The 24,919-nt window shown below is 43.0% G+C and overlaps 1 protein-coding gene across 6 annotated transcripts in view; it reads right to left on the bottom strand.

Annotated features, from left to right (window-relative positions):
- The window catches only part of DDHD2 (DDHD domain containing 2), a 56,201-nt gene that overhangs the window by 3,291 nt on the left and 27,991 nt on the right, over positions 1-24,919 (bottom strand). For all 6 annotated transcript variants that reach the window (XM_083185009.1, XM_083185008.1, XM_083185011.1 and 3 more), the window contains 12 exons: positions 24,787-24,876; positions 24,522-24,663; positions 21,721-21,929; positions 19,850-19,920; positions 19,325-19,447; positions 19,115-19,210; positions 15,404-15,523; positions 11,502-11,657; positions 10,947-11,049; positions 8,986-9,150; positions 3,582-3,738; positions 106-239 (listed from right to left, as the gene is read on the bottom strand). In XM_083185009.1, the coding sequence (XP_083041135.1) occupies positions 158-239; positions 3,582-3,738; positions 8,986-9,150; positions 10,947-11,049; positions 11,502-11,657; positions 15,404-15,523; positions 19,115-19,210; positions 19,325-19,447; positions 19,850-19,920; positions 21,721-21,929; positions 24,522-24,663; positions 24,787-24,876 (1,514 nt within the window). In that variant the 3' untranslated portion in view covers positions 106-157. The remainder of the gene's footprint in view (positions 1-105; positions 240-3,581; positions 3,739-8,985; positions 9,151-10,946; positions 11,050-11,501; positions 11,658-15,403; positions 15,524-19,114; positions 19,211-19,324; positions 19,448-19,849; positions 19,921-21,720; positions 21,930-24,521; positions 24,664-24,786; positions 24,877-24,919) is intronic.

The following is a 24,919-nucleotide window of genomic DNA, read 5'->3' as shown; positions in this document are numbered from 1 at the left end:
GTAATAGAAAGTGATTGGTGAAGAACTAATGTTGCGTAATGTGTCATAGAGTTCAATATAAAAAAAAAATGTATTATACTCAGTTATAAGCCCAAATTTTTTTACCAATAGACATCTTCTTAACTTCTTCTGTGCCTGCTCAGCCACACTCGTATTGTTATTGAATTGGCTGGTCCATGCTGATCCCCATGATTTGGTAAATCTCTTTTAGAAATAGCAAAGCGGTATCTTCAGAGGTCCTACACAAACAGAAATAGAAAACGTATTCTGTAAGCATTATATACAAATAAAATATAGGTCTTTTGGGGCCTATGTATTAAGCCTGGTGTTGTGATGAAAAGGAAAGTGATAATGCCGCAGACAACTAGCACCCAACTGTCATTTTTTCAAACACAAATGTAACTTGGCATTTAGGAGCTGACTAGCTGTAATTTTAGGACAGATGTATCAAGCTTGGAGAAGTGCTTAAGGTGATAATGCAGCAGACAATCAGCTCCTAACTGTGAAGTTCCACAATATTCACTTCAGATACATCTGAACAGACCTATGATAAACCCGACAGCTTCACAACAGATGGATCTTTGGTGCAGTATCTAAGATTTTTTTGTCAGATGGATCAGAGATTCAGTCGCACCTCTCAGATTTGGTCCGATCCATCTGAATATAGAGAAAACAGGTCAAATCTGACTAGTGGATGGGGGCTTTCTGTAGGGTGTTGGTGGTTAAGGTGCCCACACACTAGAAAGATCTGTGATAGCTTTCAAATTTTTTGTCAGTCCTGGACAAAAGATTTCAAGCAAGCGCACATCTTTACGAGAAACAGAAAAAATTATAGATGGTACGTGGCGCAATGCTGCCTTAGGTTACCAATCCCTGAAGATACACCCTTACTTCAATACATACAATTTTGGAAAAGATGGGATATATAAACCAATGGCGCAATAAATAATACTTATAATTTCTGTGTATCCAGACTCTTCCTAGTGAGGCAATGGTGATTCTCAGGTAGGTCGGATTTTTCCAGATGGAGGTGTTTGACGTGAAAAAATAAACAAAAAAGCAAAAATTAGATAGGTGTGTCTGTGTCTATTTATTCTAAACGCTCAAAGGCGTAGTGTTCATTTATATATGTGGAGATCGTTTCGATGCCCCTTAGGCATACCAGAACTCACGTGGGTTCAAGATGGTACTCCTCTTGTAAAGGTTTCTTTACTGTGTTGACCAAAGGGGGATGTGACTTCTCCAAGTGGATATGTGAATAAATCCCGGTGTTTCCGTGGTTACTCGGGAAAAAGAAAGGTGTCTGAGATCTATGGTCTCATCATATGTATGCACATATGATGAGACCATAGATCTCAGACACCTTTCTTTTTCCCGAGTAACCACGGAAACACCGGGATTTATTCACATATCCACTTATGATGAGACCATAGATCTCAGACACCTTTCTTTTTCCCGAGTAACCACGGAAACACCGGGATTTATTCACATATCCACTTGGAGAAGTCACATCCCCCTTTGGTCAACACAGTAAAGAAACCTTTACAAGAGGAGTACCATCTTGAACCCACGTGAGTTCTGGTACGCCTAAGGGGCATCGAAACGATCTCCGCATATATACTGTAAATGAACACTACGCCTTTGAGCGTTTATAATAAATAGACACAGACACACCGATCTAATTTTTGCTTTTCTGTTTATTTTTTCACGTCAAACACCTCCATCTGGAAAAATCCGACCTACCTGAGAATCACCATCGCCTCACTAGGAAAAGTCTGGATACACAGAAATTATAAGTATTATTTATTGCGCCATTGGTTTATATATCCCATCTTTTCCAAAAGCGCACATCTTTACCAAATATTTTTCTTAAGATCCCATGTGCATTCCTATGGATCTTTTGTTAAGTCTTCTGGTCTTTCATGCAGCATGTAAGATCAGAAGATTTAGCAAAAGATCCACGGGAGCAAGTATCGGTAAACATTTTCAGAAATCGTCCAATCGGCAAAAAAAAAAAAATGTTCTAGTGTGTGGGCACCGTGAGGGGTAGGCTGTGGAAGGGTTATGGTAACGGATAGGGAAAGAGATAGGGTTAAAATACAGGGATCCATGTGGATTTTGACCACCAGGATTGTGACTGATGGGGTTTCGTACCCAACCACACACACATACATATAGGTCATTGGACTTCTAAAAACTTTAATAAATGTACCACTAAAACAATAGAGATGTCCCAAAGCTGTAACAATTTACCCTTTCAAGATTGAGAAACTATTATTGCTAAACCCCTAGGGGACGTGTCGGGCGATGCTGCACGTCTTATTCCAAATGTATAAAAAAATCTCATCATTGAACATTTTTATTGAAAAAAAAATACTTTTATTGAAAAGAAAGAATTTAAAAAAATAATAATAGTAATTATATGGACTTTTGTGTTAATAAAATTTAGGTATATAGAGAACCTACTGCTAATGCTGTGTACACACGGGGGCGATAGGGGCTATAATCGCTGGAAATATGGTCGCAGGCGACCATATTGCCAGTGATGGAAGTGTGCCCCCGGTGATAAATCGCCGGGTGCGCCCTCCCGTTTTCTGCCCCATTGTAATTGCTGGTCGCAGGAGCTTGCCCCTGCGACCAGCTAATTACCTCTGCGGCACCCCCAGCAGAGGTTCCTTTTCATCAGCGACCATCTCTGGTCGCTGATGAAAAGGAGACACTGAGCAATATATTGCTCAGCAATATATTGCTCAGCAATATATTGCTAGCAATATATCTCCCGCCCCGTGTGTACGCATACTAAGGGAGCCAATCCACAACTTGTTCAATTTTCCCTTGCCAGCATGGCAAATTTGTGGAAAAGGCTGCCTTATATTGTATTTATTGACTTATATATCTTCAAAATCAAGCACAATTTAGGGGTCTGGATTGGAAGCTATTTTATTAGCACTTCTTCATAAGGACAGGTTTTGAGGAGACAAATTCCAGTGCTAAACCCTAATGTTCCCCACATGTACTAAAGATAAATGAAGAAATAACAATATTCAAACACCATTGGCTTTTAGTGATTTGATAAGCAACAATTTTATGAACATTGCTTCAGCTCACAACACGGCTGGCAGTGCTGTATGGACAAGCACATTCCAATGCCCATAGAATAGAGTTATAGTTTGGTTGGTTCCCTTTCAGGGTCTCACACAAGAATACTACTGGATTCAGTATGAAATCCCAGCGGTCGGGATACCGGCGTTCAAAATCCCGACGCCGAAATCCCGACAAGGGGGGGGGGGACGTGGATTGCCCACCATTGCGGGCTCGCTCCGCTCGCCACGCAGCGGGCCCAATGCCTCGCTACGCTCGGCATGCTAATTTATTCTCCCTCCAGGGGTGTTGTGGACACCCACGGAGGGAGAAAGTGTCGAGATTTCAGCGGTCGGGATTCCGAACGCCGGGATCCCGACCGCTGGCTGCATCCCATACTACTATACCGATTGTACTTCCTTGTTTGCAACTATATTATAAGCATAAGAATTAGCTTATAATAAAATTAGAACAGTATTAAGCATATGTGCAGTAATTACCAGTAACATAGGTGACTCTGTAGTGCAAACAGATATTCATTAAAGCTTTCGATCGGTTTCTCCTGGAGAACATAATCAAAACGTTGACCTCCATTTAGCATTCCCACATCGAGATGTACAGGTTCTTCCTTCACAGAAACGTCTTCTGATTGCACAGCTGCAGACATACAAAACAGAAATAAACCAGCATTGAGATAAAGGTTTTGATTGAGTCTAGATTATTTTCCACAAAACAAAGAAAGCCTACTAGTCTTCTCCCCTATAACCCCTCACCCGACGTCCAGCACAATAGGCATACAGAGGTATCCACAAAAATCTATTTTTCTCCATCTGTAGGAGGTAATGTTGGGCACAGTTTGTGGTACTTGTTTCCTATCTGGGCGCCCAGGTTTTCAACGTACGGCACCGTAATAAAATCGGATCGCATCGCATTCGGTAGTCGATGATGTACGATGGTATACGATGCGATCCGATTCGATTTCCCATAGGAAACAATGTGAAATGGCTCAATTTAGCCAAATTATCATAGGAACAATAGTAAATGGGCCAAAAACACCCCTGAACATTGAAATGTCCCCCCAAAAGTAGTTGACGCCACCCCGCCATCAACGTGAACCCGAAGCGTGGCAAGCGCAGCGAGCCCGCGAGGGGCGGCGGTACGCGTCCTCCGACCTTTTCATGCCCTACTATCCACTAGGGCGTGGAGTGAGAATAGAATAGTGTGGCGAGCGCAGCGAGCCACCGAGCCCGAAGCGTGGCGAGCGCAGCGAGCCCCGCGAGGGGACGCGGATACCTTCACAGTTATACGTGTCCCCTCGCGGGCTTCCCAGATGTCCATGGCGACGCGGACACCTGGGAAGCCCGCGAAGGGACGCGTTTACCTGTGAAGGTATCCGCTTCGCTCGCCACGCTTCGGGCTCGGTGGCTCGCTGCGCTCGCCACACTATTCTATTCTCACTCCACGCCCTAGTGGATAGTAGGGCATGAAAAGGTCGGAGGACGCGTACCGCCGCCGCTCGCCACGCTTCGGGTTCACGTTGATAGCGGGGTGGCGTCAACTACTTTTGGGGGGACATTCCACTGCTCTGTGGGTTTTTTGGGGGTTTCTGGCCCATTTACCATTCTTCCCTATGCTGATTTGGGTAAATTGATCCATTTAACATTGTTTCCTATGGGAAATCGAATCGCATCACATCGTTCAATATCGTCTATGTGTATTTGTGGTATCCGATGCGATCCGATTTTTATACGGAGAATAGCATGGTGCGCAATTAACTTAGCGGGCGCCCAGATAGGAAACAAGTACCCAGTTTGTTTTACCATGTGTTTACCCTCTCCAGAAATGGTCAATTGCCCAGGGTACTGGAAATGTTACGGATATCAGACCTGAAACAACCTCCTCCCTTCACATGGCAATCAAGAAGAATTAAGTTAGTCTAACAAATAGGATTCCTATTACCTAAATGTAGATTTGCAAAGAGCACAATACATCTCAAGAATGAAGTGCAAGCCTTGGTATTGCGCCAGGAAGCTGGATATTATACACAGAGGAGAAGTCAATCATTTCAGAAGAAACCATGGAAATTATTCAGATTGCATGCGATTTGACGCGATTTGCTGCGATTTTAATATGTGAAGGTACCCAGATGCCTTTTTCATATGTGAAATGGCCCCCCAGACCCCATTTTTAATTGTATACCCACCCTGATGGCTAAATGCCCCCCATTGTTAACGCCACCCCACTATCAACGCCAACCCGAAGCGTGGCGAGCTCAGCGAGCCCACGAGGGGTGGCGGTACGCGTCCTCCGACCTTTTCATACCCCCACTATCCACGTCGGCGTGGAGTTGATTTAATATAGTGTGGTGAGCCACCGAGCCCGAAGCGTGGCGAGCCCCGTGGATACCTGTGAAGCCCGCGAGGGGACGCGTATAGCTGTGAAGGTATCCATGTCCGCTCGCCGCGCTTCGGGCTCGGTGGCTCGCTGCGCTCGCCACACTATATAAAATCAACTCCGCGCCGACGTGGATAGTGGGGGTATGAAAAGGTTGGAGGAAGCGTACCGCTGCGCTCGCCACGCTTCGGGTTGGCGTTGATAGTGGGGTGGCTTTAAAAATGGGGGTCATTTAGCTATCAGGGTGGGTATACAATTAAAAATGGGGTCTGGGGGGCCATTTCACATATGAAACAGGCATCTGGGTGCCTGTACATATTAAAATCGCATCACATGCAATACAATAGCATACAATGCAAAGTGATTTTCTCTTCAAGGGAATTTCAAGGGAAATCGCATGCTTAGGGTACTGGCATACAATTTCAATATCGGGCGCCCAGATAAGTCACAAGTACCGAGCTGAGTAAAGTTACCAGTGAATCATACCCTAGGTACACATTAGACAACATTTTGGGCCAGATGTATCAAGCTTCAAAAGGGATAAAATAGAAAGTGATAAAAAAAAACAGCCAATCAGCTCCTACCATTTTTTAAACCCAGTCTGGAACATGGCAGGTAGGAGCTGATTCGTACAATTGGTAGGTATAGTGCTCAAGTTACTTATGTTCGAAGGGGCTGCAGACACAGAATGGTCCAAACTCTAATAAGGATACATACTTCGTTATTAGAGGTAGGAGCTGATTGACTGGTTGTTTATCACTCTCCATTTGATCACTTTTTGAAGCTTGATACATATGGCCTTTAAATGATGTGGACAATACTGATGGGTTCTGAATGACAACTATTTAAACTTGTCCAGTGTTTACACACTATCACGATGCCGATGCACGTTCCTGCTGGTCATTGGTCACTTCTTCTGATCTCTTGAATGTGCAGGAAGATTTGTTTTATTGTTAACTACCCCATATTCCAAAGTAAGGCAACTGAAGAGATATTTGAATTGCACAGTGTGTATGCACTATATAATTTGTCTGGGAGTTCAAGGGAAATAATTGACGAGATTGCAAGTAGTTCAACGTGTTATTTAAAATAAACATGTAAATAAATGATTGGATTGACTTTACAATAAATGTAATAAAAAAATAAAATAATAGATTTTGTACTTTTCTCCGAGTCCACAGACTTGAGTGCTTACAATGGAGAATAGAAGGGCAACTACAAATAGCATGGGCACTTTAAATATTAAACAGTGTGGCTGGTTTAAGCAGTCGTCCACCTGATAGGTCACAGCAGAATGCATTTTGCTGCATAAAGCAGCTTGATCAAAGGTAGAAAAGAACTGTACCTGATTAGGGGGGTATTCAATCTAGGATCTCTGCCGACTGCCGTGTTCCTGGCCCGTTTGCGGTCAGCCTGACAGATGAACGACAGGCGGGATTCAATGTCCTGCCTGCCGATCGGCGCAAAGGGGGCGTCGCCATGAAAACGGCCGTGGATTGTCGATCTGCGGCCGGGATCGCAACAATCCACGGTCATTATCGTCAGAACGGGCTGGACAGCTTCTAAAGTTGGGCACGTTCTGCCGTGATCTTGCATCATTGCTGTCGCTAAAGACAGCATTAAATAGGGAGCTGCCACTATTTCCGCCGTCGGAAATAGCGGCGGCACATTGAATGCCCCCCTAGGTATTTATACCCTCTTAATGAGACATCTGGTTCCCAAATGCTAACAATTAGTCAATCAAATATCATTAAAAACATATAGAAATAACATAAAACATGAAGGGGAGGCAGACCCTTATTGGATTTACATAAAAGCTTAAAAAGTTGACTAATAATAATAAATATAGAGTAGATAAGTTACCTAATCAACAGATAGAGTTCAGGCAGAAAAACATTTACTTCCGGGTTCACAGCTAGGAGCTTATGGATAGGATATGCAGTCTCATGTGACAGTGTGAAACCAAGGCTTGGCAACAGACGGCTCTCCAATAGAAAGCTCCCGGTCACATGATCAGGGCCGGACAGCCAGACCTCCTGTCACACGATCAAATTGGATGATGTCATACAGACCTGCTATTCATAGACTTTAATAGCTAGAAAGGAGTCACCTGCTAGTTATCCCATGGATAATGTGAGACCGAGGCTTGGCACCAGGCGACTCCCAAATAGGAGGCTGCCCATCAGGTTAGACTAAAATCAATCATTCTCAGTCCAAAATGTGAATTGGGGTGGCATTCTAAAGAGATCACTGCCTGTCTCCCATCGCCAGAATAATCATAACTGTGGACTATAAAGGCTGCAGGATGGATAGGTGAAGTATCAGACAATGGGGCAGATGTATTAACCAGCGTTAAGTGCAGAAATGCTAGTTAACGGGGAGGATTACGGATTCCCTAAAAGTATTACTAGCGCACCTAACATGCACTAGTGACAGCCCGCCGAGCGGCTGTCCTCTGCAAACCCCACCAGTGATTAGTGGCCAGGGCGATGTATTAACAGCCGCCCAGGCGTTAATCGGCCCAACTGCTTTTGCCAGCTCAGGGCTAGCTGCTGGTCCCAGGCTGCTCTGGAAATGTTTCGATAAAACCGAGATCCCGAGCATGCCCATTAGAGCCGGCCAGGGGTAAAGCGTGAGTGCGCATGTGCAGGGCCGCCGATAAGGAGCGGCATTAACACTGGGCATAATGTCTCTCCTTATTGGCTGTGGGGGGGGGGTTAATACATTTGCCCATAATGGGTGCCCGGTTCTCCACATTATGCAGGACCTGTTATTTTAAAAACATTATGGCCACCATCATACATCTGCCCCAATAGGCCTGATTCAGAGTTGATAGTTATTGTGCAAAATCGTAAACCACTCAATTACCCAATGACTATGCTTGCATACGGATCGTAGCACGCATGAACGAGCCCAAATAGAGACAGAAATATGGAAAATATCTAATCACAACCCCCTTGCAATTTAACGGACAGAAAATGGGACAGTTTGGGGGTGCTAACGGGCCATTTTCTGGGATTGTCCACATAAATGCAAATGTGCCCATACAAGTGTGGTATGTCACCACGGCCTTGATCAGCCTTTCCCAGTCGCAGAGTTGTGGAGTGGTCAGACTCACATGTGCACAAACTGGGAAATCATTTGATGGTGAGTAAATTACGTATGGATGTGCGAAAGAATAGCAGACGGCCATATTTTCACCATTTACTTGCAGATTTACACAGGGTCGGTTTTCACTGGGCAGCGGGATTTAGTTTGCAGCTTTTCATGATTTTGTGTTGAGTTTATTTATTGAATTACAGAGCACAATTAGGTTGGTTTGCCGCTTCTAAAAAAAAAAAAAAAAACCTGACAGACTCACACAAAATCCCAAACCTCCAGCAACTTGGAGACTATTCCATTAAGCCTATAGTGTCTTTCCTGTTTCTTATTAGTACAATCTTTTGTCTCTGAATTAAAAAGTTTCTGGTTGTTCGTACGATATATACAAAGGCTATACGTGTAAATTACCGGAATTGGTGTCTGCTGCAAGAGAAAGGTTGGAAACTGACATCGATGCAGCTTCCGCAGTTGGAGGTGGTAAGGAAGGCACAGGAGGCCGAGTAAATGTTTGCCACGCGACTCTCAGAGAGCCCAAGAGGTCTGTGCCCATGCGAGTTAATCCTTCTTTCAGTTCTGCGAGGAAAAAAAGAATTAGTCATTATCTTGCTATTGCGTTCACATTTTGGTACAGTATGAGCTTTACGCTATAATAATGAGTATCGAGTAACAAGTTACCGCTTGTACACCTTTCAGTATATCATGTAAGTGACAGCCAAAAGCGTAGTCTACAAGATTAAGGGGGGTATTGAATCCTGGGTCACAACTGTGATCCGTTCTAACAGCTGTGACCCTGGCCCATTTTCATTTTGCTCGACCACATATCACCAGGCAGGATTCAATGTCCTGCCGGAGATCAGCGAAAAGGGAGTGTGTCCATGCAAACTGCGTGGATTGACGAGATTGCGACAATTCATGGCCGTTATCAACAAAACCCAAGCCCAAAACCGGCACAGTTAAAAGCAAAGTTGTTAAATCAGAATTGAATTAAAAGTATGTAGTGAGGACTAGTTAGCCACTATGCAAAAACCTCCACTTGAGCACCCTACAAGGAGATCCCACCAAATCGCTTGAATAAGGTTTCACATTCAGGAATAGGCTGACCAGCATATGTAAGCTGGACAAATGTCCGCCTGGAACCATTAAGCAAGAATGTACTTGGAGGCGGGCCAGCCACGTTTATTGAAAATTGTAACGCACAAATGGCAAAATGGACAAGGATGAGCTTGAACTAAGAATGTGAGAAGGCGCTGGTGACCTTAAGAGATCAGGACATTTACATATGTATACATAATATCTGTTGAGTTCAAAATCTAGTTTATTATGTTTTAGTTTATTATGCTGTTTAAGGGGGATGCGGTCATCTATTAGAATGAACTTAGGTCTACAGTCATTAGGTCGACCCCACTAGGTCGACTGGCAGGAAGGTCGACCTGACTTAAGGTCGACATGGGCCAAGGTCGACATGACTTAAGGTCGAATTTGCATAAAGGTCGACATGAGGAAGGTCGACTGGTCATAAGGTCGACATGGGTTTTTCACTGTTTTTTGAGCCGACAGGCGGTATTTCATGCCCTACCATCCACTAGGGCGTGGTGGGAGAATAAAATAGTGTGCCGAGCACAGCAAAGCACCGTGCCCGAAGCATTGCGAGCGAAGCGAGCGATGCGAGGGTCCGATTCTCATTGCCAACTGTGTCCATGTCGACTGTGTTGACATTCGGATCAAAAAACAGTGAAAAACCCATGTCGACCTTATGACCAGTCGACCTTCCTCATGTCGACCTTTATGCAAATTCGACCTTAAGTCATGTCAACCTTGGCCCATGTCGACCTTAAGTCAGGTCGACCTTCCTGCCAGTCGACCTAGTGGGGTCGACCTAATGACTGTAGACCTAAATGCAGTCTGACGAATGATCCCATTCCGTTTAAGGACAGATGTAACATTTTGAACATGTCCACCAAAAGCTAGGTGTTTAGCATTTTTAAGTAAAGGCCCAAAAAGATTTGTCTAGTTCTTTGAAAAGAGAATAACTTCTTAACCTTTACTGTATTTTCCAACTAGAATGACCACATCCTAAGGTATCTAATGACTAAATGGCTTTCCATAGAACTAGAAACCCTGGTTTTTCCAGAGGGGTCAGTAAAGAAAAGCTCATGGGACAGAACCCCTGAAGATCAATTATTTAGAGCTCTAATTCCTTTTACCTTGGAATCCGAACAGACCTGAAACAATGACAGTTACACCACAGTAGCCCTCACAGAGGACACGCCAGAGAAGTATAATGTGGTAATGCTTAAATAATGTACGTTAGGTTAATGAAGAAAACATGAAGTGGTAATGAAATCAAATAAAAAGTGGAATGCAGTTACCTAAATGCATTCTCTTCCTGCCTTTATGGTGAGGTATCAACATTGGCTCAAACTCCTCTTCTCTGAGAACCATTGGTTCAATCCTGTAGGCAACTGGGTCAAACTAGAAAAACAAGAGCCAGAAAATAATTAGGACATACTGTATTTATTTATTTATTAGCAGTTTCTTCTATAGCGCACACAGATTCCGCAGCGCTTTACAGAGAATATTTGACCATTCACATCAGTCCCTGCCACAGTGGAGCTTACAATCTATATTCCCTACCACATGTACATGCACACACAGACATTCTAGGGTTAATTTTTTGGGAGCCAATTAACCTACCAGTATATTTTAAGATTGTGGGAGGAAACTGGAGTACCCAGAGGAAACCCACGCAAGTACGGGGAGAATATACAAACCCCGCACAGTTAGGGCCATGGTGGGTATTGAACCCATGACCTCAGCGCTGTGAGGCAGTGATGCTAACCATTACACCATCCGTACTGCATACTGTATGCTAATTTACTCAATTTATGCCTTCGCATTGTCGGGGGGAAAAAGCCTATACCTACCGGATGATAGATATTAAAGAAACGTTTGCATGTGGGAAACTGATAATTGGGATCAATCCTCTTCAAACCTCGTACAGTCAGGAACATTCCAATGGGGGAACCCCAGGCAAAGAAAATCTGTGGATGGAAGCTGAGTTGGGGGTAATCGATTCGAACCTGAAAACAGTTGAAAAATAAATATGTATCATTGATTAATCATTTTATATTACACTGGAGTAAAGTTCTTATTGGTATGTTCTGACAAGCGACCAACTACAGATTTTTACCATAGGAAACTTGTATTATAGGGGCATAAATCATTGGGAGATGATTAAAGCTTCCTTGTGTGTTGCACATTGTAAAAATGTGAGGTCTTGGCGTACCTTGGTCTTAACTGCGAGCGGACATGTGTGGCCTCCACACTGGTTATCCTGCCCCAGAGACCGCGGACCTCCTACCCCTCTCTGCTTACCCTCCGGAGCCTCTCCTCCGGCTTCTGTGCTACCCGCGGCTCTCCTACGTGGCTCGCAAAGGCTGTTGCGGCTGTCTGGCCCTTCTGTGCTTCGTGCTGCCGGGCTCCATCTTTGGTCCTCCCTTCCTCCTGCAGCTGCAACTACAGCCCTGGGAGGTGGGGATAGGCACTAGACTCACTGCTGATGAGTCAACTGATTCATCTAGTGCCCTTTGCAGTGGCTGGGGGCCTGATCAGAGGGATCCTGACCCACATCTGAGATACAAGCTCAGACGCCTGGGGACAGCGCAGCCTGGCCATTCATCGCTGGGACAGGGTAGAGGACGCAGCCATTTTGGATCTGAGGGGTGTTGCTGTATCAGGTGCCATTATAACTCCCCGGCCTGTATAAGCCCAGATCTGCTTACCCTTTTTTCTTTAATATACGGAGTCACATCACTTACAGTCCTCTACGGGGGTGCTGAGCGGAACCAGTTTGTATTTGATATTGCCATACTGATGTCTGAATAATTAATATTTACTGCTTAGTTATAGTTGAACCTTGGAGGAGTGCTAGCCACCACCAAGCAATCCTGGTACTTATCTGAAGCACCATTTTGCTGATACTATTGATATGGCTGATCCTATACAGTTGCTCATTGAGGCTATTGAGGAGTCCACCCAGAGGATTGTTGCTAAAATTGAAAATGTGAGATTTCTGTGCTTTTAAGCGCTGTATCCAGGCCTTGCACCCTGACAGAGTCCCAGACTCTCTTTGCTACAAGCTGTCAGGTGGAGAGGTCTTCTGTAACCCCGGATGCCGGTATCTTAGCTCCTTTTATTTCTCCATATCAAGCTGGAAAGTTACATGCTGACACTGATGGTGTGCCGCCTCCCATAGGACGGCCACGTCCAGTCCTCTGTTATGTGACTGTCCCAGAATGCTTTATTCTCCAGGAATCCTTCACTGCCGGTTTGCAGAGCCTATCCGCAACCCCTAGGTTCCACGCCGTGTGTCTGGACTTCATGTACCAATGTTTCCGCTTTTCATGTGAATATTCTCAGAAACGTGATGGAACAAATCCTGAGTATTCTCCTGTTTTTTATCATGTGCGATGGGCCATTTCTCCTGAGACTTAGCACTTCAAATACGTAGAATATTGGCCGATACTCCACTATGCCACTATTAGGCATACCGTTTTCATGATTCCTTTACCCCATACTGGTTTTTAATTTATTTTTTTATATCCTGCTTTAATATTGCTATGTTGTATATGGTCTTATACAATGTTCATGGTACACCTTATGATTTTTCTTTACTATGCCTAAGGCAGAGTTGTCATCTTTCAGTTAATCAGGACTGTGCCTACTTTGTACTGTACTATTTACGAGTCAAATTGTAGCTCAGTCACTATGTATAAAATTGCTTTATTTCTTTCTATAGTTGGAGAGTTGGTTTACTCTAATTAAGACTAATCATCCATTTGGCATGTTTAAAATACTCTCTTGAACCACTGCGTCTGCTACATTACAATACTGTTTGTCCATTGCCCCTGTAGGTCCATTTAACAATTATCCTCCACTTGGATGGGTGGATGGGTTGAGTGGAGCGGGTAAATTAGTTGTTGGTATAGGTCAGCTGAAATAGTGGTGTTCGCATCCTGTTAGGGTGGTGTTCACTCGACTTTAGTTGAATACCCTAGTTTACTTCTTTCTATAGTCCAATTGGTCATTATCCGTCAAAACAGAATTAGATAGTTAATATAGTTAGTTAGTTGGGGATTATGTTTTTTGGGGGGAACCAGGTATACCTAGGTTGGGGTTAGGTTATACAGGGTGGGGGGTTATAGGGAGGTTTGTTTTGAGTCTTTATGGGTGATTTTGTTCTATTACTAACAGGTTTGTTTTTTTTTTTGTTTGTTTTTTTAGGCTCTTGGGTTATAAGTAGATTTAGGTTTTGTAGGATGGGGGATGGTGGGTTTTAGTATTTTGGACGGTAGTGCAAGTGACTGCTGGCAGTTTTGTATTCAACTTTCTTTCCTTTTTCTTTTATGGTGCAATTCAGTAGTACTTTAATGCATATCCGTGTACTGTGATTTCATATCTATGTCCTTGTCCTCTCTGTTATGAGAGCCTGGATGGCACCTCCGGGTGATTGTGTACTTATTTTTGCCATGATCGCTCAATATTTGCTTTTCATATCCTTATGTTTATGAGCATGAATATGTATGTTCACTCCTATATATCTTATGTACATATGTATATGGATGCGCCATATTTGTTATGTCTGTCATAGCACTACTATCTGTGTTAAGTTTTTTTTTTCCATCTTTAAAACGCAATAAAAAATACTCAGTTTAAAAAATGGGAGGTCATAAATATAAGGGTAAATTTACTGAGGCGGGAGTTTTTAGAAGATTGAGATGTTACCCATAGCAGCCAATCAGATTCTAGCCATCAACTTCTAAAAGGTGCTAGATAAATGATAATTATGTGATTGGTTGCTAGGGGCAACATCTCACACTTCTGAGAACTCCCAACTTAGTAAATTTACCCCATAGTGTGCACAAAATCACTTTATAGTATTAAGTGAACTACAAGACCCAGATGGGAATGGCTCAGATACTTTGTGCTGGGGCAGGATCACCAGTGGCAATCCACATTCTGCAGCTCTGAGGCTTAGGGGCAGATGTATGAAGGCTGGTGAAGTGAAAAGTGGAAGGTGATAACGCAGCAGCCTATTAGCTCCTAACTGTCAAATTACAGGCTGACGCTTAGGGCGGTATCGAATTACAGCTCTAATACACAGATGGAGCCAGCCCATGCCACCCTAATAAGCAATTGTTAGGGGGGCAGAGATTATATGGGGAATCTGCTTGGCGACTGAGGCATTGCCATAATCCCTGGAAGCAGTCTCGACTTTTTTACATTAAAGTTTTGAAGATCAAATTGATATTCTATATGTAAATGATATATGTGTCTACACGTATTTTTGTAATCATTTCTAACCGGTTAGGAATTGTTTTATTACTAAATTATTAATATACTCCTAATAACTACATCATCAAAATCACTTAGAAGGTTTGCCTGCATCGCCCTCAGCGATGCAGGCAAAGGTACACAGCGGGCGATAGCGATGCGCTGCCCTGCAGAGTCGCTATCACCCAGCCAAATAGACACTGCAGGCAAGAATATTTTGACTAGATGCTGCAGCGTCTATTCAGCTGTACATGTGGGCTGCTGCTGGGGTTGGCCGCCGGCTTATCGCCAGCAGCCACATCGCGACTTTGACTAAGCAAAAACGCTTGGTCAAAAATTGCCCAGCTGCAGACCCCGCAATGATCCAACGAATTAGTCAATAGCATTTAGCCATCCACATAATTTTAAGGGTAGGATAGTTTTAGAACGTACTAACATGATCCCCAGTATCCTTACAGCACTATAGGGGTGGTCACATTTGGTGGATACTCACCTGTCCAATTCCGACATCAAAGTATTCATAATTCACCACATTGAAAGTGCTGCCAGACGTCAGGGGAGGTTGCGTTATGTCACTCGTCAGAGAGGTTTCCGCAGCTGTGCAGTTAGACTCCTATGAACATGAACCACAGATTAATACCATTATGCATGATGTTTACATCAGAACATCTGGGTTGTAAGGTCGACAGTGTCTAGGTTAAGAGTCATAATGTAGGTTATCCACTATTGTTTCACATAAAAACAATGTCCTCTCGCATGGTCGCTCGTCACACTGCTATATTCCCCCTGTAGCTGGATGGTAAAGTATGAACAAGTGAACAGGTCCTTTTTTTTGTTGGGGATGGTGTCCAGGTCACCCTTTTGCGTGTCGCCAGTTTGACCGTCCACCAATAGTGGTCAATCCAAAAAATAACAAAGTCCACTAGTTGAAAAATGGAGCAAAGGGTTGCTTATGGGTCAATGCCATCAATGGGAGAATGTTTACATTGTGACCATTTCGACATGAGGTCTACATAATATGCCATACTATCTGTTATTATTCTGGACCATATTGCAGAAACAACCATACAATAGGTGTATGCAATCGTATATTTGTATATAACAATCATATAGTTATACTCCTTTCACACCAAACTCCTAACAACACGGCTACAGGTTTGCTCTGAAAGGGTGTACTCAGGGAGTTTAACCCTTGTAGCTACCAGACACTGGCTCGCATAGCCTATAGTGAACAGTGTAACCCGAGGTAAAAGTATATCAGATTACGGCATTTACAGATAATATCTCAAAGGGAAAGTTAATAACCTGGGTCCATCCTGACTTGTGAACATAGTTTTAATGTGCTGTGTTACTGCTTGAAACCGTGTTGAATAGAGCAGGTCGGATGCTGCTGCTCCTGCTATAATCCAGAGGATGGGTCCAAAAGGTGTGCCAATACAGAGGCAGCTCAGACAAATTAAAACTGACAACTAGCACACACCAGGGTACCGATGGCAACTCCAGCAGATCACACCCTCAGATAGGTGTGGATTATTACATCAATCCACAAAGGTCAACATGCAATAGGTTGACAGGGTCAAAAGTTCACATGGGAAAGGTTGAAAAGGTCGACATGCGTATTTCAAATTTTTGTTCTCGGCAACAATGACAAGGACTCCCACTTAGTGTAACGCATACCCTTGCCTCGCTATGCTCTGCACACTATTATATTCTCACTCTGTGCAGACACAGTTGGTGAAGTAAGAACAAGTCAGTTTCCCAACAAAAAAAATATATATGAAAAACACGTGGACCTTGTCATGTGCCTACCATTTTCAGGTTCACATTTTGACCCTGTCTACATTTTGATCCCGTTGGCCTACTGCATGTCGACCTTTTTCATGTTGACATATTGCATGTCAACCTTTTGACTGTCTACCTAGACACTGTAGATCTATCAACCAGAACCACCCTCAATCAGGTTACCTGACTGTTCTCAAACAGACATCAGTCATGACTGATGCAGTATTGACCACGACCAATGGCTCACTACACCTATAGCAGATCAGCAACACCTGGCTTCATGAAGGTACACCAACTGCAACCACCCTCTAGGGTCCAGCAGTTGGCAGTTTTCAAACAACTACTGCCACAAGGACACAGCGGCTTCTACCATCAGCATTCACAGCTCAGACAGGCAATCATCATCTTGGCATCAAGAAACACCTGCAGGGATTCACCAACAGCAAGCACCAGAGGTTCTCTGCATTAACCAATACCATGCCATTGGGCTGGACCATCACTAGGCTCTACTAATCAATAAAACCAGTCATCTACAGGACACAAACCACAGTCTCCTTCCCAACACACAACAATCAGTAGACTTTGACTTGCATATGTTGACCCTATAATTCCACAAAGGATCCAAAAGCCGAAATTAATTCCAAAATTGCTTGGATAGAGACATCTAAATCGGATACAAAGAGAAGCATGTCATCCGCAGAGAGATATAGCTTTAGGACCACAGCGACTAGTTGGATACCCTTATATGGTTGGTTCGCACGAAGCACTACAGCCAGCAGATCCAGAGCCACTGCCAATGGCAGGGGGGGAAGGGGGCACCCCTGTCTGGTCCCCCTTTGTATATGAAAGGGTGAGGAGAGGTATCCATTGCATGCCACCGGAGTCTGAGGTTACCAGTATTAATTTTTAAGTAAATCAATAAAGGAGGGTAGGAACCCAAACCGATACTGGGATTCAAACAGGTGATCCCAAGCGACCAGATGCAACACGTATACAGCATCCTTAGAAAAAACTGCCTGATCACCGGAACCACCCATCCGATGGATCACCACCAACACGTTGCGGACATTTACTACAGCGTGTCTTCCACATATAAAGCCCGTCTGATCCAAATCTACAAATGTGGGCTATATCTATATTATATATAAGTGCCGCCGTATACCGACGCTGTTTGGGGTGCTATACCCTGTTCTCACGGAAGGCAACAGACAAAGTATCCCTCCTTTAGTGAGTGCCAGGAATTACTTCCTTGCTTATATATTTATTTGAGTAGATCTGCTAGAATTTTCATGACTAATTTGAATTTACATTGAGTAAGGAGATCAGCCTGTAAGAGCCCGGGTCCTCCAAATCTCTACCAGGCTTGGGCAATACCAGGTATCCAGCGGTCTTTCCTGGGGTGCCCCAGAGGCAGAAGGGCTGAAGGAGTGAGGCGTGGAGGTCTGAGGATGCAGCGCTGAGCTCAGCGGAGTTGAAGGGACTGACTTACAGAGGAAGAGGTCACGCCCACCACCTTGGATTTTGGCTGGACTGCTGGCGTCTGGGTATGGGAGAGAAACATCTCTCCATGCAGCGGGGGAAACTCTGGGTGTGGCAGTGCAGCCTGGTGCCACCCAAATCACAGTCCACGGAGCGCTCTCACCTTGCTGCTGCTATCATGCATGCCAGAACCGGTAGTAAATCAGCAGACTTTGAAATGCTGCAGCTGAAAGAACCTGGCGGACAACCACAACACTCTAAGCCGGTGTCACGGGCAGCAATGGTAGAGCGGCGATGGAGGAGAACTACTACAACAACCTGCTCATACTGTGCAGACTTCCCCTTATTCCACAACAATGCATACCCATTGTTGTGTTTATGACAGTGTCCCCACGCCTTGTCCTTAGTTATAGTCCCTTTTATTATTCTTGTATACAGATTGTTAAATGGTATATACAATGTTATCCTAGGCTTTACAGCGTGGCATATTGAGTAAACATCTGATATTAATTACAAGTGATGTTAACCTACCCAAAAATAAATAGTATTATCATGTTCAGAAGTTTCCTGTATTTTATTAGATTTTTTTTTTTGCAGGGTGCCACGCCCTCTGCCCCTTTTTTAATGTCTAAAGCCGCCCTGCCCTTTAAAATTTCTTCACTGTGCTCTCTTCTGCCACGCTGACAAGCTGTTGAAGTCTAGCGGACAAGCTGCTGGAAATGGCGGGGGATAGGATGCAGCTGGAAGAGCTGACACTCAGAGCAGTTGGTCAGCTCTTCCAGCCGCAAACCAGTCCCCCAATGAGCTGACATGCCGCTCATGGACCATTCCCTTTGCCTGCTCGGAGGGGAGCACCTGCTTGATGGGCAGCCTCCAAAAAATGCAGTGATCGATTCTCTGCAGCGCACCCACACACAATGTATATTCATCAGATAAAACTTACCTTTAGGTGCCCTCTGTGTTTTACATATTGGAGTATTTTCTTCCGTGGTCCCAAAGGGATTCCTAGACCCTTCAGGTCTTGATCTGTACACATAGCCTGTAGCCAAACACAAAACACATGAAGCACTGAATGACCATTAGATATACACAGTCCTCCTGCTACAGAAGCATGCGGCACATCACTATGTTCTAGAAATAAGGCCGGATTTACCAGAGTTTCCATGTCCATCATTTCTTGTTCAAACACACTGAGTAGTTCAGTCAGCTCCAGCTCCTCTAGAAAGTGTCTCAGTGTGTGCTTGGGTGTCTGAGGTCCGGCACTGTCCGCTGAGGCCTGCAACAAAGGTATTTCAGAATTCAACTTTGTGAGGTAAATGGGAGCTGAACCTAATAGACTCATTAGGTTTCCACCTTAACATAATAGAGTTCTGTAACTGTATTATCCTGATGCAGAGTTCTTAAGCTCTCATTCATAGTGCCAGGCTTATTTTCAAGCGATTTAAACCTCCCACACAAGTCATCAAAGTAATCCACTACCAAATAAAGGCCCACTGTGATGCCATAATTCAGATGTGACATTACATTAGTTCTAATATAACAGGACTAAAGTTGATTGTAAGATAGTGGGAGGAACAGATTTTGGGAAATCTATATATATATATATATATAAAAAAAAAAATAAGTTGTGACTATTGCACAATTTAACAGACAGATAAAATAAAGCAACAGAAATTACCTTTGTTCTGACGTGAATACTTCGTGTTGGATCAACCTGGTTAGTGAGTAGATCAAACAGAATGAGAGATCCTAGAGAAAAGACACCGAGTTATAGAAATATATAAAAAAAAAAAACATATAAATAACGTATTTACTCTGAAAAGTCAACATTTAGGACACTATAAAAATGAAAGATAGAATAGGGCAGGTTGCCATGGACATCTTCTCCACTGGAGTCCTTTCCTTAATTCATCCCAGCCAATTTTAATCTGTGGTATATAAAATGTAATGTTAGACAGGAACCACTTGACCCATCTAGTCTGACCTAAACACATGTACACACGCACACATTAGGGCATTTTTTGGTCAGGAAGCAATTAACCTACCAGTATGTATTATTATTTTTTTGATTGTGGAAGAAACCACAAACTTGCAGAAAACTATAAGCAAGCACAGGGAGACTATACAAACTCCACACACAGTTATGGTCATGGTGGGAATCAAACCCATGACCTCAGTGTTGTGAGGCAGTAATGCTAACCATTACACAATATTTATGCCTAGGTCTCTCCATATAATGCAGGGTGTCTAGTTATAAGTGTTCAATGGGAATGAAAGGAAAACATGTTTGATTGGATGTTAGTGAGTTAGTCCAAAAGGAATATATGGGCATTTTGTTTGTTTTTTATACCTGAAGAGACCATTACATAGTAAAGACTGCCTTGAATCCAGTGAGGAAACCGGATGATAGATTGTTACGGGAATAAAGAGTAGGATATACCAAAAATATTGTCCTGCAGGGTCAATGAGTTATAAGGAGACATTATAGAAACAATCTAGGTTCATTTGGACTTTTAAATAATTGCTATTTAACCCTTTGAGTGTCCAGTGAATTTGTCAAAATTGGTGTAAAAATTGGCAAGCAAATATTTTTTATACATCATTATGATCTGTAATGTTTACCTTATATAGGAACTAATCTATTTTTTTACACAACATTTTTTATTTGAATTTATATAACAAATGTTAGTGACGCTGGCATCTTTAGCCAATATTTTACATAATCTCTCACAGAGCTGTTGGCATTTTTAGCAGACATTTGTGCATCTCTCACAGAGATGTTGGCACTCAAAAGGTTAAAGTTACAGATGCAAAATGACCAATATTAACAAACCACTATTAATTGGTTTCACCCAGTTGTTTATGCAAGAGACTGTTTTGGTGGGGCTAAAGTTAGCTGTAATTAATATGAAGTAAGAGGCCAGATGAGGCCGCCGCTGCACAGTCATTTTCGAATTTAAATTGTTAAGATCCAATTAAGTGGAAACTTTGTTTGTAAATGTCCATAATAATTTCTAAAAACCTAAGAATCCAAAAACAGCTGTAGTAATGAAAGAAGATTTAAGATGAGAATTTGCTGTGCTCACCAAAGAGAGCCAACTATCATTTGAAACCATGCATAAGCCACGCTAGGATATAGCACATTATGAAAGTTGCTCAGCAGAATTAATTTAAAGAACTGATTTTGACTCATCGCAAAAAAAAATACATGCAAAATTCAAAACTGAAATGCCCCAGTAGGTCAAAATCAAGCAGGTGACTGATTAAATGCAATTAACTCTATCATACCCAACGGAATAACACGGTAAAATACCCAACGTACCACAACACACATAAATACAGCTTACTTAGGAAAGATAGTTTTGTTTAACTTTATATATTATTAATTTACACATCGGATATGGGCACACCGTTGCCAATGGCAGGATAACCACATGCTACTTTCATCCAAAAAAAACAGTCCAATATGAATGAAGTCAGTTGATATTCAATCATCTCCCAAAAGAACAAGTCACACAATCATTCCATTTAAAATTCATCTTGACCTACCGAGGCTGTGTCCGGTTACTGAGACATGTCCTTTGAACGTGGGGTTTCTCTCCAAGAACAGTCGGTAAATGCGATTCATCTCCCCACAAACTGTGTTTACAATGGTTTGGCAGTAGGTGGGGCTGTTGTAGAAGAAGAGGTCCAGCAGTGTTTCATTGGTGAACTGACGTAGGCGGCAGATGCTGGGCAGGGTTATTCTCTGGATGTCACTGAAAAATTAAACACGTTGTTCATCCACAGAACATAAGATATACTATGGCTAGCATCACTCATACATAATATACATAATAGTGACCTGATTTTTTTATCTTAATTTAAAAAGGTCAGGAAAAGCAAAAAAGTTGGGAAAAAAAAAAAAAAAAACACAATAAAAGCTTCAATTATAATATAACAAAAAGGACATTACCACATTCATTGTTAAATCGTTTCTCCGTGGCTACAGAAACTGAAAGAACATAGTGGTTAAAAAGAATGAACCAATTTCATGACGCATTGATTTCAGTTCTCAAGCAGCGTCATGAAAAGAGTCACTGACCATCTGAAAGAGGAGGTTCTTAAGTTTTGAATGGCTGCCACAGGGGCGCTGCAGTTGAATTGTTCCCCCAGCAACAGTCAGGTGTTTCTTTAATCTCAGGATTGCAAGTCCGTGGCAAAAGGTGTTCTGCGTTCTCAAATTTGCCAAAACCAATTAGATGGTCATGTTGCAAAATGCCTTTCAAAGTCGATTTTGCATTAATCAGCTCTCTCCTAAAAATATTAGATGGTGATTGCGACAGTTTCAAGAGAGAGTGGTTGTCTGTGTAAAGGAAAAAGGTCCAGGAAGACCACGAGTTTCAAAGGAACAAGTGGTGAGAATCTGTGTTGCGTTTGAGTGGAACCCGAGGAAGTCCACAAACTCAAGCTAGCCATGAGTTTGCAATCCCTCAATTCACTGTCATGTATATGCTAAGAAAATGCCTACATTTGAAACCGTACTGATGGCCATTTATTATTATGTGTGGTTGCTACCACCTTGAGTTTGGTTTGTATTTTAGATTTTTATTTGCACTCTTGGTAAAAGCTTTTTTCACTTCGGCAGGCTGTCATCTCCTGTTACACACACACAAACTTTTTTTTTCAGTTTTAACATCTGTTAGGTTGCAGACATTCAACATTCCTCGGTCTACGGTGTCACGTGTACTGGGAATACATCCTAGAAGGCATTACCATCCATCGTGGACAGTACAGTGGACAACCATGGGTGCTTAATAATTGTGACCGGTGGTGTCTGTGGTAACAGGCAAGCGACACTGGCTCAAATCACGCCATCATTCAATGCAGGAGGCACCGACACATATTCAGCAGGTCAGAACAGCATTTTTTAGCATAAGGAGCAGGAGACCAAGCAGATTGCCCCTATTAACACTACAACACCAAACACAGAACCTCAAGCAAGGCTCACCTTGTCTGGGTTAGTGACGTTGAGATCAGGACCATGGAAAACTGGCAACATATGGCATGGTCTGAAGAGTTCCAGGTCTGGGTAGTTCGGGCTGATGATGGGGTTTCGGCTCTGGCACAGCCCCGTTTGCCCAACATGAACCCAGTCTAGCAACAATGGGATGTGGTAGAGAGGTCCAGACCAGTCACATCAAAGATCCTTCACCTACAAACATCTCTCTCTCCAGAGGATCTAAATCTACTTGTAGAACAATGCCACATCGATTCCCTGCACTTCACCAGGCTAGAGGGGATCCTACATGATACTAATCACACACGTTGTGACTTTTGGCACATCAGTGTATAATAGATTTATTCTATATAATAGGCACCCGAAGGAGCAAGACAAGTGATGCTCTGTCTAGCTGCGCACATCTGCTGGCACTGACATTACTGTTATGTTGCTGTGCTGTCATTTTGACGGGCTGGTAATATTATATACAATTAAATAATATAGTTCAGTAATATCACTGTATTATTAGTACTGTAATATTAATGAATGGTATTCTAGACGATCTTGCTAAAGAATAACCAATGGGCAGTCTCTCAGATCAACAAAATACCTATTCAGAATGCAAAACGAAGGAAGCCTTTAAGGTTTTTATCATCCAATCATCTCCTGTCATTTTTTAAACCCAGCCTGTAACTAGAAAGTTAGAAGCTGATTGGCCGGTGATAAAGTACCAGACACTTAATCAATTCACCGAGCTTAATAAAATCAGCCTGCATATTCCGGGACATACCCGGAAAACAGCAGGTTTCCACCCCAAACACCAGCTTCCTGTCAGTCTACCTCTGTCTGCTTTGCAATTTTGATCCATACACAGTTTCTGTTGTAATCGGCCTTGCACGCATGAATGATGTTTATGGAATACATGCTCATTCATTCGCTAATTTGCAAATATTCTATTTGGCAATCAACTCTGAATTAGGTCCAGAGCCCGAAGCCAAACTGAATCAGCCCATTACGTGCTGTCAGGGTAGGTAGGGAGACAGCCTCACTGGTCACACTTTTGACTACAAAAATGGTAATTTTTTTTAATACAAATAAGATAAGATATTTAGAACTTAGAAATATCGTCTTTGTATTATTTATATCATTTTTATAGTTAAAACGCACTCCCAAATGTGTGTGTGTGTGTGTGTGTGTGTGTGTGTGTGTGTGTGTGTGTGTGTGTGTGTGTGTGTGTGTGTGTGTGTGTGTGTGTGTGTGTGTGTGTGTGTGTGTGTGTGTGTGTGTGTGTGTGCAGGGCATCCCCAGTCATCAACCGCACCAAACCCAATGATCAACCCAAATGTAGAAGACGCAAACATCCACATACTTGTCAACTCCAGTAGCATCAGCATGCAGAGCGCTGTGCCAGTTCACAGGTAGGAATTCAACCCGACCAATCTGGTCTTGTTCATGAGCTTTTTTGAAGTGGGCGTGAAGAAGATTCAAAGAAACAAGCCGGAAATCATTGACTGGAGAAAAGAAACATCAATCACACTGAGCCGACAGACAAATGCCCGCTGATGGTCAGATGCTGTGCCAGAGAGGTCACAGCCGGCAGCTTTCTTCCCCGAGTCATAGTAGACATAACTCACCACATTGCACAATGCTTCGAAACTGAAGGTCACAGGCAGGTCCAATACCATGGACCATAAAGACTAGGTGATCAATCTGGGCTGGCTCTCCTAAAAATACAGAAAATGAAGATATAAAAGCACAGATGTAGGG

The sequence above is a fragment of the Crinia signifera genome, chromosome 4, assembly GCF_055691185.1.
Source record: "Crinia signifera chromosome 4, ASM5569118v1, whole genome shotgun sequence".
In the NCBI taxonomy this organism is placed as follows: Eukaryota; Metazoa; Chordata; class Amphibia; order Anura; family Myobatrachidae; genus Crinia; species Crinia signifera.
The sequence above is the reverse complement of the archived record's forward strand: the minus strand, read 5'-3'. Positions and strand labels throughout refer to the sequence as shown.